This window comes from Anas platyrhynchos, chromosome 2, assembly GCF_047663525.1.
Source record: "Anas platyrhynchos isolate ZD024472 breed Pekin duck chromosome 2, IASCAAS_PekinDuck_T2T, whole genome shotgun sequence".
Lineage (NCBI taxonomy): Eukaryota > Metazoa > Chordata > Aves > Anseriformes > Anatidae > Anas > Anas platyrhynchos.
Window position 1 is genome coordinate 106,338,995 of NC_092588.1, and position 12,876 is coordinate 106,351,870.

The 12,876-nt window shown below is 45.1% G+C and overlaps 2 protein-coding genes across 2 annotated transcripts in view; one reads left to right on the forward strand and one right to left on the reverse strand.

The window, feature by feature from the left end:
• Positions 1-6,501: 6,501 nt before the first annotated feature.
• Positions 6,502-12,876, reverse strand: part of LOC113841966 (uncharacterized) — a 239,863-nt gene continuing 233,488 nt past the window's right edge. The window contains exon 27 of the mRNA XM_072034008.1: positions 6,502-7,303. Within this exon, the coding sequence (XP_071890109.1) occupies positions 7,289-7,303 (15 nt within the window). The 3' untranslated portion in view covers positions 6,502-7,288. The remainder of the gene's footprint in view (positions 7,304-12,876) is intronic.
• Positions 10,429-12,876, forward strand: part of LOC140001657 (uncharacterized) — a 35,403-nt gene continuing 32,955 nt past the window's right edge. The window contains exon 1 of the transcript XR_011807149.1: positions 10,429-12,806. The gene's annotated coding sequence lies outside the window, so the exon portion shown is untranslated. The remainder of the gene's footprint in view (positions 12,807-12,876) is intronic.

The window sequence follows — 12,876 nt, forward strand, 5'->3', positions numbered from 1 at the left end:
CCGTGGCCTCCGCATCTCGTGCGGCATCTCCAGCCACGGTCACCAGTGTGGCTACTCAGACGGAGGGCTCGGGGAAACACGCAGCCGTCCAGGTCCTGGGCTGCAGAGTGTGCCCCAGCCTTCTGTCGGCCTCCGACAGCAGTGGTGGGTATGCCTGTGGGAGGTGTGCCCAGGTTGAAGAACTGCTCAGCCAGGTAGCGGTGCTCCGGGAGGAGGTGAACAGGCTCAGGAGCATCAGGGAATCAGAGATGGAAATTGACTGGTGGAGGTGCACTCTACCCTCTCTGAGGCAGGCTCACGAGCCTGCCACAGCACAGGCGTCTCCTGTTATGCAGAAGACGGAGGTTCCCTCCTCCTGCCAGGCAGCGGGAGGAGACCTAGATCAAGGGGGGGAATGGAGGCAGGTGCCTATTCGGGGTGGTAGGCGAGCCCTCTCTCTGCCCACCTCACCTTCTCATCTACCCTTAAATAATCGATACGAAGGACTAGAACAAGACAATCTGAATGACAAAGTAGATAAAAACCCGTCCCAGTTGGAGGGGGCGCCTAAGACAAGGCGACCTACACATCGCATTGCCACATCATCCTTCAAAAAAAGAAAGAAGGGCTATTGTTATGGGGGGCTCCCTTCTGAAAGGGACAGAGGGACCGATATGCCGACCGGACCCAACCCGCAGAGAAGTCTGTTGCCTCCCTGGGGCTCGGGTGAGAGACTTTGCCAAGAAAGTCAAGCGCCTGGTACGGCCCACTGACTACTACCCGCTACTGGTCTTTCAGGCTGGTAGCGATGAAGTAGCAATGAGAAGTCCGAAGGCGATCAAAAGAGACTTTAGGGATTTGGGGCGACTACTTAGAGGATCAGGGGCGCAGGTTGTGTTTGCCTCTGTCCTTCCGATAGGGGGGATCGAAGCTGAAAGGCGTGCTGTTCACATAAACTCGTGGCTTCGAGACTGGTGTGACCGGCAGAACTTTGGGTTCTTTGATCACGGGAAGGTCTATGCTACATTGGGCCTGATGGCACCGGATGGGATGCGCCTCTCTCAGAGAGGGGTAAGGATCTTTGGTCAGGAGTTGGCAGGGCTGATAGATAGGGCTTTAAACTAGAGTCGAAGGGGGAAGGGGCTAAAACCAGGCACGCCGGTGAAGACCTAAGGGATGGTACGCTAGAATCAGAGGGGCTGTGTGCCAGTGAGGTCCTTCGGTCAGATCCACAAGGTGCTGAGTGTAAGGAGACGCACCTGAAATGCTTCTACACGAACGCACGCAGTATGAGGAATAAAATGGATGAGCTAGAAGTACTGGCCCAGTCCCGCAGTACGACATCATCGGCATAAGCGAAACCTGGTGGGATGAGTCCTGTGACTGGGGTGTTGCGATAGATGGTTACAGGCTCTTCAGGAGGGACAGGCAGGGTAGGCGAGGTGGTGGGGTGGCGATGTATGTGAAGCAGGGGCTGGACTGTGTGGAACTCCAGGTCGGCGATGGCAAAGTTGAGAGCCTCTGGGTAAGGATCAAGGGACGAACGAATAAAGGGGATGTCGTTGTGGGAGTCTATTACAGACCGCCTGGCCAGGACGATAGCGCCGATAAATTATTCTTTACAGAACTAAGAGAGGCCTCGAGATTAACTCCCCTTGTCCTTATGGGGGACTTCAACTTGCCAGACGTTAACTGGGAGTGCCACACGGCTGACACGAGCAAGTCCAGGAGGTTCATGAAGCACCTAGATGATAACTTCTCGGTGCAGGTGCTAACGGAGCCAACTAGGAAAGGTGCCCTCCTAGACCTGTTGCTAGAAAACAGAGAGGGTCTGGTGGGAGATGTGGTGATTGGTGGCCGCCTCGGTCATAGCGACCATGAAGTGGTTGAGTTCAAACTTTACGGTGACAGAAGGAAAAGTGCCACCAAAACCTCATCCCTAGATATGGGGAAAGCGGACTTCAGGCTGCTCAGGGAACTAGTCAGCAAGGTCCCCTGGGAAGCTGCTCTTGAAGGCCTCGATGTCCACCAGTGCTGGTCATTCTTTAAGCGATGCCTCCTAGAAGCACAAGATCAGACAATTCCTAAATATCGCAAGTCAGGCAGGCGGGGCAGGAGGCCGGCGTGGCTGACCAGGAACATTCTAATGGAGATAAGGCGGAAACAGAGAGTGTTTCGCTACTGGAAGGAGGGCCAGGTGTCATGGAAAGAATACAGGGATGCTGTTCGTGTTTGTAGGGAGAAAATTCGTGTGGCCAAAGCACACCTAGAGTTGAAGCTGGCTGTGGCTGTGAGAGAAAATAAAAAGGGTTTTTTTAGATATGTGAATGGAAAAAGGAGAGCTAAAGAATACATAGGGCCGCTCCTTGATACGGAAGGTCTCCTCACAGACAATGACACAGGCAAAGCAGAGACACTTAACGCCTTCTTTGCCTCTGTCTTCAATGCCGATGATGGGCTTCGGGACCCAGGGTGCCCTGAGCTGGAGGACCGGGACAGTGGGGATGACAAACTCCCAACCGACCCTGAACGTGTGCGGGATTTGCTACTCCACCTGGATCCCTACAAGTCCATGGGTCCGGATGGGATTCATCCCCGGGTGCTGAAAGAGCTGGCGGATGTCATCGCGGAACCTCTCTCAATTATTTTTCAACGATCCTGGGAATTTGGAGAGGTCCCGGTAGACTGGAAGCTGGCAAATGTTGTGCCGATTTTCAGGAAGGGTCAGAAAGAAGACCCTAGCAATTACAGGCCTGTCAGTCTCAACAGTGCCTGGTAAAATCATGGAGAAGATGGTTCTCAAACTTATTGAGGCGCACCTGGGGGACAAAGCAGTCATTGGTCCCAGCCAGCATGGGTTTGTGAAGGGTAGGTCCTGCCTAACTAATCTGATTTCCTTTTATGATAAGATCACCCGTATGGTGGACCAAGGGAAACCAGCTGATGTGATTTTTTTGGACTTCAGCAAGGCTTTTGACACGGTTTCCCATAGGATCCTACTGGACAAAATGTCCACCATACAGCTAAATAAAAACATCATACGATGGGTGAGCAATTGGCTAACCGGCAGGGCCCAAAGGGTTATGGTGAATGGGTCTGCGTCAGGCTGGCGGGCGGTCACCTGTGGGGTCCCTCAAGGCTCCATTTTAGGGCCGGTACTTTTCAATATTTTTATAAACGATCTGGATGTAGGAATAGAAGGTATTTTGAGCAAGTTTGCTGATGACACCAAACTTGGAGGAGTTGTGGACTCGAATGAGGGTGGAAAGGCCTTGCAGAGAGATCTGGATAGGTTGGAGAGCTGGGCGATCACCAACCGCATGAAGTTCAATAAGAGCAAGTGCCGGGTCCTGCACGTGGGACGGGGAAACCCTGGCTGCACGTACAGACTGGGCGATGAGATGCTGGAGAGCAGCCTAGAAGAGAGGGATCTGGGGGTCGTGGTAGACAGCAAGTTGAATATGAGCCAGCAGTGTGCCCTGGCAGCCAGGAGGGCAAACCGTGTCCTGGGGTGCATCAAGCATGGCATCGCTAGTAGGTCAAGGGAGGTGATTGTCCCGCTCTACTCTGCGCTGGTGCGGCCTCACTTCGAGTACTGTGTGCAGTTCTGGGCACCACAGTATAAAAAGGACATGAAACTGTTGGAGAGTGTCCAGAGGAGGGCTACGAAGATGGTGAAAGGCCTGGAGGGGAAGACGTACGAGGAACGGCTGAGGGCACTGGGCCTGTTCAGCCTGGAGAAGAGGAGGCTGAGGGGAGACCTCGTCACAGTCTACAACTTCCTCATAAGGGGGTGTCGAGAGGCAGGAGACCTTTTCTCCATTAACACCAGTGACAGGACCCGCGGGAACGGGGTTAAGCTAAGTCGTGTCAGTGCTGCTCGAGGAGGATGTCACTGTCACTGAGCTGTCTGTCACCACTGGTAATGTCAGAGCAGGCATTACTCCCGTTCCAGGTTTTGGCGTCTCACATGCTATACATTTTGTCGCTTCCGGTTTGTTTTGGACAAGACAGGTATCACAATCCCACGTTCCAGCTACTGTTTTGAATTTGTCTCCAAAGCCCAGCATCTCTGCTGGGGGCGCTGTTGGCTTTGAGGTGTCACATTGGCTTGAACTTATTGTCTGTTTCGTAGTCTCGACTGTCGATGCTTTAGTCGCTTGACAAGTTACACATTTGTTGTCTATGTCTTTGTTTTGCAGAAAAGGGTCACATGTATCAGATTGCCAGTATGATGCTTGTTTAGAAGTCTCTTTACCTGCAGAAAAAGTTGTTATTGCAGGCCTAGTATAAATCACTGTGCTTGTTGTAGGTTGTGCAGATGTAGAAGAGTGTGTTTTCAAAAATCCAAAGTCTAGGGAGCAAGAAAAAATAAGTCAGACTGTTAGCGCAGCACCTCACTACATGCAACTAAGTGACTTTACTAGGGGACAAACATTTCAACTCAGGTGCCAATGGTTATAACCAGACATTCAGACCCAGCGCAACAGGAAGGCCCCAGAAATCTTATCTAAACGGATGAAATTTCATATGCTGCACTGGCTCACAACAGAACATTTATTTAAAGCTTCATTTAACTCTTTGTTTCCGAGGAAGTTTCAAATCAAAATTTGCACTGCTTGAGACAAGTACGAACAAACAGCTGACAGGTTTGACAGCCCAACGAGGAATGGAAATAATACAATTTCATTAAGATGCGATGCCCAATCGAATCAAATTTCTAGAGCTCCTCCTTCCGTAACAGATGACTCAAATTTACTTTAGTAAATGTACGGAAGTTTGTACTTGAAGCAGCAATCCATGCAGTATTTTCCCACAGATGCTGAATATTAATTAAATAATAAAAACTCGAGACAATTGAACAACTGTCTAATTTTCTACAATATTTGTTCAAAATGCATCGCACACAGGACAACTCCTGATTCAAAGGTGGCAATTTTAACAGAAAAGACAAGCTACTAATACAGAAACACTAAAGGAAACGCATCTTGAATAGCAGCTCAAGTTGCTCGTAAATGTACATTGAACGTAGTTGTTTTGTGGTTTTTTGTTTGCTTTTTTTTTTTTTTTTGCTGTTTTGTTTTTAAATCAGAAGTGAAGTTTTTGAACAATGTGGATTTAGATTCTGCTTCTTTTAAACTGATAAAGTGAATGTCACAGATTTGCAGCTTTTGCAATATCTTTAGAACCGAAACTCTTTACTATTCTTTCTGCACCTGGGCTGAAGGTGGGACAGGAGCGTCGAGTTTTACAAACATTTCCTTTTCAATTCCACAAATTGTATTTACTTAAAATGAAACATTGATCATCTAGCTAGTTCTCTTAGTACCTCAGTTACAGTTACATCCTAACACATAAAGGAGATGCAACCCATCTGGTTTTCAACTTGCAGTTTTACTTCCAGCAACAAAGACAACTTCACTTAGAATAGAAGGGGCAGATGCACCCTAACAAACGCAGCGCTTAATGTAATGCTCTCCTATGTTCATATTTATAGAAAATACTCTCTTAACCATAAGTTTGTTGGTTGTTTGTTTGTTTGAAATCAAAAATGCTAGCGTATTTTTTAAAAGGAGTTCATTATCTCACCAGGGTTTTTTAGAACGTCTAAGACGCTTCCTTCCTTTAATCCTCGTCCATATTTAAAGGGAACTCTGAAGGGAACAGCAACAAAACCTTCCTTCTCCTCTTGCTCATTGTTGGTGGATGCGGATGAGCTAGTTTCTTCTGAAACAAAAGAAAACAAACAGCTGTCACAATGCGATCTACCTAGAGCACATTATACTCACTTGCGTTAGAAACAAGAATTTCCAACTTTCATGCTTCTCACGGAAGAACCTTCACCAATTCTACTTATTTTATAATGGCTTATAATTACAAGCAATAAAAACAGATCTGTCACTGGAAAAATACTGCGGAAGTCCAACACTGCCCGGAATTGCTAGCATGCACAGACAGGACAGGTTTAAGATTTAATAAAGAAGAAAAGAAAAATCAGCACTTCAGATGTGAAGTGCTAAGATTTCAGTTACCTAGGGTAAGAAAGGACGTCACGGGCGTATCACCAGATCCAGAAAGCTCTGATGATTTTACAACGGGAACACTAAATGTAAACCCAATCTGCTATGAACAAGAGAGGTTTTTCAGAGCCACAGGAACGTCAATCAAATGCATACACAAAACCAAATCTGAAAGCTGGTCTTCACATTTGTAGCATGCATGCTGAATGACAAATTATAAGCCAGAAGCCTACATAGTTCTCTCCATCAAGGCAGATTCAGCTTTAGTGTTCTGCAACAGCCTACTAAATGCCTAAGAAAACAAGTCTAGCTTCTTTATTAGTTTACTTACAGGAAATGTAGATAGCACTTCTGCCTCCGTAGACTTCACAATTGGAGATGAAAGTCGTTTTTGAATTAAGTCACCCAGTCCAGCCATCTTCCCTCACCAGCTGCAAAGCAGGGCATATTTGCATTGATCCAGCTCCATACTAATAGGTTTCACAACCGCTTCAATTTATGCGACAGGCTGGAACCTGGGCTGAGACCTCTGAAGTGCCTGTAAACCAATCCTGCAGGCAGCCTCTAATCCATCAACTGGATCTGGGAATCACGTTGCTTAAAATGTTCCATAAATGCAACGTACTTTTCTTCTGTACAAGATTCACAGAGGCTAAGATGGAAACAACAGGAAAAAATAAAAAGGACCATACCTGGTTTCTCAGACTGACAAGCTACACATTTGTTATCTTCTGCCTTATTTGATACAAGACATATTGCACAGTCCCAAGAGCCTTTCGGCTTCTTAAATTTGTCTCCAAAGTCCAGAGTGAGTGTCGTGTCAGTGCTGCTCGAGGAGGATGTCACTGTCACTGAGCTGTCTGTCACCACTGGTAATGTCAGAGCAGGCATTACTCCCGTTCCAGGTTTTGGCGTCTCACATGCTATACATTTTGTCGCTTCCGGTTTGTTTTGGACAAGACAGGTATCACAATCCCACGTTCCAGCTACTGTTTTGAATTTGTCTCCAAAGCCCAGCATCTCTGCTGGGGGCGCTGTTGGCTTTGAGGTGTCACATTGGCTTGAACTTATTGTCTGTTTCGTAGTCTCGACTGTCGATGCTTTAGTCGCTTGACAAGTTACACATTTGTTGTCTATGTCTTTGTTTTGCAGAAAAGGGTCACATGTATCAGATTGCCAGTATGATGCTTGTTTAGAAGTCTCTTTACCTGCAGAAAAAGTTGTTATTGCAGGCCTAGTATAAATCACTGTGCTTGTTGTAGGTTGTGCAGATGTAGAAGAGTGTGTTTTCAAAAATCCAAAGTCTAGGGAGCAAGAAAAAATAAGTCAGACTGTTAGCGCAGCACCTCACTACATGCAACTAAGTGACTTTACTAGGGGACAAACATTTCAACTCAGGTGCCAATGGTTATAACCAGACATTCAGACCCAGCGCAACAGGAAGGCCCCAGAAATCTTATCTAAACGGATGAAATTTCATATGCTGCACTGGCTCACAACAGAACATTTATTTAAAGCTTCATTTAACTCTTTGTTTCCGAGGAAGTTTCAAATCAAAATTTGCACTGCTTGAGACAAGTACGAACAAACAGCTGACAGGTTTGACAGCCCAACGAGGAATGGAAATAATACAATTTCATTAAGATGCGATGCCCAATCGAATCAAATTTCTAGAGCTCCTCCTTCCGTAACAGATGACTCAAATTTACTTTAGTAAATGTACGGAAGTTTGTACTTGAAGCAGCAATCCATGCAGTATTTTCCCACAGATGCTGAATATTATTTAAATAATAAAAACTCGAGACAATTGAACAACTGTCTAATTTTCTACAATATTTGTTCAAAATGCATCGCACACAGGACAACTCCTGATTCAAAGGTGGCAATTTTAACAGAAAAGACAAGCTACTAATACAGAAACACTAAAGGAAACGCATCTTGAATAGCAGCTCAAGTTGCTCGTAAATGTACATTGAACGTAGTTGTTTTGTGGTTTTTTGTTTGCTTTTTTTTTTTTTTTTGCTGTTTTGTTTTTAAATCAGAAGTGAAGTTTTTGAACAATGTGGATTTAGATTCTGCTTCTTTTAAACTGATAAAGTGAATGTCACAGATTTGCAGCTTTTGCAATATCTTTAGAACCGAAACTCTTTACTATTCTTTCTGCACCTGGGCTGAAGGTGGGACAGGAGCGTCGAGTTTTACAAACATTTCCTTTTCAATTCCACAAATTGTATTTACTTAAAATGAAACATTGATCATCTAGCTAGTTCTCTTAGTACCTCAGTTACAGTTACATCCTAACACATAAAGGAGATGCAACCCATCTGGTTTTCAACTTGCAGTTTTACTTCCAGCAACAAAGACAACTTCACTTAGAATAGAAGGGGCAGATGCACCCTAACAAACGCAGCGCTTAATGTAATGCTCTCCTATGTTCATATTTATAGAAAATACTCTCTTAACCATAAGTTTGTTGGTTGTTTGTTTGTTTGAAATCAAAAATGCTAGCGTATTTTTTAAAAGGAGTTCATTATCTCACCAGGGTTTTTTAGAACGTCTAAGACGCTTCCTTCCTTTAATCCTCGTCCATATTTAAAGGGAACTCTGAAGGGAACAGCAACAAAACCTTCCTTCTCCTCTTGCTCATTGTTGGTGGATGCGGATGAGCTAGTTTCTTCTGAAACAAAAGAAAACAAACAGCTGTCACAATGCGATCTACCTAGAGCACATTATACTCACTTGCGTTAGAAACAAGAATTTCCAACTTTCATGCTTCTCACGGAAGAACCTTCACCAATTCTACTTATTTTATAATGGCTTATAATTACAAGCAATAAAAACAGATCTGTCACTGGAAAAATACTGCGGAAGTCCAACACTGCCCGGAATTGCTAGCATGCACAGACAGGACAGGTTTAAGATTTAATAAAGAAGAAAAGAAAAATCAGCACTTCAGATGTGAAGTGCTAAGATTTCAGTTACCTAGGGTAAGAAAGGACGTCACGGGCGTATCACCAGATCCAGAAAGCTCTGATGATTTTACAACGGGAACACTAAATGTAAACCCAATCTGCTATGAACAAGAGAGGTTTTTCAGAGCCACAGGAACGTCAATCAAATGCATACACAAAACCAAATCTGAAAGCTGGTCTTCACATTTGTAGCATGCATGCTGAATGACAAATTATAAGCCAGAAGCCTACATAGTTCTCTCCATCAAGGCAGATTCAGCTTTAGTGTTCTGCAACAGCCTACTAAATGCCTAAGAAAACAAGTCTAGCTTCTTTATTAGTTTACTTACAGGAAATGTAGATAGCACTTCTGCCTCCGTAGACTTCACAATTGGAGATGAAAGTCGTTTTTGAATTAAGTCACCCAGTCCAGCCATCTTCCCTCACCAGCTGCAAAGCAGGGCATATTTGCATTGATCCAGCTCCATACTAATAGGTTTCACAACCGCTTCAATTTATGCGACAGGCTGGAACCTGGGCTGAGACCTCTGAAGTGCCTGTAAACCAATCCTGCAGGCAGCCTCTAATCCATCAACTGGATCTGGGAATCACGTTGCTTAAAATGTTCCATAAATGCAACGTACTTTTCTTCTGTACAAGATTCACAGAGGCTAAGATGGAAACAACAGGAAAAAATAAAAAGGACCATACCTGGTTTCTCAGACTGACAAGCTACACATTTGTTATCTTCTGCCTTATTTGATACAAGACATATTGCACAGTCCCAAGAGCCTTTCGGCTTCTTAAATTTGTCTCCAAAGTCCAGAGTGAGTGTCGTGTCAGTGCTGCTCGAGGAGGATGTCACTGTCATTCTAGCTCATAAGTTTTAAAGCACAATGATAGGTTGGGGTTTTTTTGCTATGCTTTTGACAGTTTCTGTAATCTTTTTGTTCATCACTCTCTTCTTGGAGCATCATGAAATCATGTAAATATTCTAGAAATGTAAAGAGTTAAATGGGGTCTAAAGATAGACTTGCCTGTGTAAATAAAAATTTGTTTCTGCAAACCTGCCAGCAAGGGATTTACTTGTACCTGTGTGCAGCACGTTCTCTTCTGGCTTGTGAAACTTAACAAGGTAGTAAGGGTATTTCATCTGCCTTTATTTTTATATGGGTGTTAGGACACAAGCGAAATCTCGTTTTCACTTGTTTTCCGGGTCACTTAGGTAAGTGACAAGCCAAGCCCTTCATGTGCTTGCTTAGATTGGAAGTGTGTATGGGAGACACTTTCAGGCCTTGCTGTGGAGCACCTGTCTGCTCCTTCCTGCAGGCTGCTGGCTCTAACTGTACTGCTGATATCTGCTAGGTCAGCTGAAATTGGCTTCTAAATCTGGTATTTTAAGCATATGGAAGCGTAGACTTGAACTGCCGTAGCTACAAACATCTCATGGAACGAGGATGAAGTCTGTTGGCACTCTGCATCAGCATTCAGCTTTCCCTTGACCTTCTTACTGGTAGACTTCTCAGCTGACTTACAGCAAAGAAGTTGCTGCAATATAATACATATTCTTAAGCTAACAAAAAAAATCTTGGAGAAAACAGTTTGCTGGCTTAAAGAAGGAAAAATAACACCAGGAACAATAAAAAAAAATAATCCTAGTAACAGCTCCTTAAGTTATATCCTCTGCTACTCTCTAATTTCTCTGGTCTTCCTTCATTCATGGTAATGAAGTTTATAAAGCTTTGGTAGAAGGATGACAGTATTCAAGTCAAAGGAGACGAGAGCAATGAGGAAAGCTTTGCTTGAAGCTAGAGCGGTCTTGCAAGTTGCTGCCTTTATATGCTGTTCTCATCTCGAAGGGTGTAGAGTATTTTCCAGTCATAGGGACTCCATAACCCTATGAGTATTGAGAAATAGTTGCTAATTAACAGTGTATATAATAATTAACTGAGGCTGGAAACAAAAGAATATTCTTCCAAGAAAAAAAAGGAAGCAGAAATTACTGTACTTAATAGCTGTGGAAGCTGTTAAACCTAGCCGACACAGCTTTGGTACTGCCCTGTGTGTTTTGGGGGCAATATAAACCATAATTACTGTGATGGCAGGTAAGAATCAAATTCTTATGGCTTAGTGTAGTTAGGGAAAGTAGCAGTCGTAAGCTGGGTGCTGTTCTTGAATGTAATACAAATTCTCCTTTGTGACTCCTCAGTACTTAGAGGTTACTTCTAGCTGATCAGCAGAAACAGCTTCTGTTTGCTATTAGCTGTTGGGTTTTTGCTAGGAGTGTTTTCAGTCCTGAATGGAAATGACGACATCCTGAAACAGAAAAGGCTTTTGGAGTGTTACAGGAAACATGTTCTTCGTGGTTCTAGTGCCGGTGTACATGTAGGAAGAGACAGAAGGCAAGGAACCTCACGTAGGCGGAGGGGGTGAGGTGGGTGAGGTGGCATCACAGTTTGAGCCGTTGCAGTTAGATCTTCCCAAAGCATGGAAGCAATGTGGCGGGGAATCAGGGGCTTGGTGGGTTGCTTCCTTGTGTGAGCCAGTGAGTCTTTAGAGGGGCAGATTAATAAGACAGGAGTTAGAGGTGGAATAGATGAAGCAAAGAAAATCTGGGTGGGAAAAGGGTTGCTTGTATGTGTATTTGGAATTGTTTCAGGGGATTGAGCTGGGGCAGATTCAAGGTAATAGATGCAGCCTCCTTGAATTTGGATGGCAGTGCTGAAGCTTCAGAGCCTTACAAGGTTTGATGCCACTTCAATTGTAGTGCGATTTTTTTTAAATCTATTTTCTTCAATGTGAGCAGCAAGGCAGCTTCCAGGTGTGTGCCTGCTTTGACATGGCTTGCTTTGCATCACCAAACACAGTAGTTAGGTTGCATCGAGTACTTTGTGGAAACACTCGTTGTGTTGTCAACTGAAAAGGTAGTGCTACAGATGTGTTGGCCCAGCAGAAACAATGTGAAGTATCAGTGCTGTTTTTTGGCCTTTGAGAGGCTGGTCCCTAACATGTGACTTGTAATGAGGGTCCAATTAACTTCAATTAATCAATTAACTTGAGTGACTCACGTTAATAGACACCGTTTGACTGCATCGGCAAATATTTCTGAGTCATGAGTGTCATTAAAGGCCCGTCACCCTATGGAAATCCTTCTAAATAAGAAAAATGGAATTAAAATAAATAAATAAAGCAGCATTTGAACTTATGAGCAAACATAGCGTAGCTGCCTTTGACACTGATCTGGAGGAGAAAAATCACGTTATCTTAATAGGGTTGCCTTAATAGGTTTGGTGTAGGTGAGGGAGGGAAGTGTTTTTTGTTGGCCCAGCTGTTCCATGTCCAATGCAGGAGGGGGCTGAGAGTGATTCCCTGAGCACGTTGGTGTGGAAATCAGTGATTTCACTGCCCGATGCGTGTTATTAAGGGCACAATGTGTACCCCGTTACCACTTTCGTTTATTTTCTGTGGTGAAAATCCGTCACAGTGCCTATGTTTCCCGTGCCACATGGTAGAATTCAGCGTGGCGATCGCTTCCTGGACCAAGGCGGCCACGAACCCAGCCTCAAACACTGCGTGTGCTTGGGTTAACAGTGTGGGGGCTACTGGTGTGGGTCTTTTTTTGTTACTGGTGTGGTTGCGGGTTATCGGTGTGGGGGTTACTGGTTATCGGTGGGGGGCTTTTTTGACGAGCACTGTGGGGTTGTGGCGCTGTCCCACCCCCGGCGCGGTGCTGCTGCACCCCAGCCTTCGGCACCACGGGGCGGGGAGGCTCCGCGGCCGTCTTTTAGCCCCGTTCTCGTGCTGTCCGGGCCGGCTTTTCTTATGGCGGCCGCTCCCCGAGGCCGCCATCCCTGAGGTGAGGCAGCCCCGCTCCCCTCCCCGTCCCCGTCCCCGTCCCCGTCCCCGTCCCCTCACTTCGCGCTTTC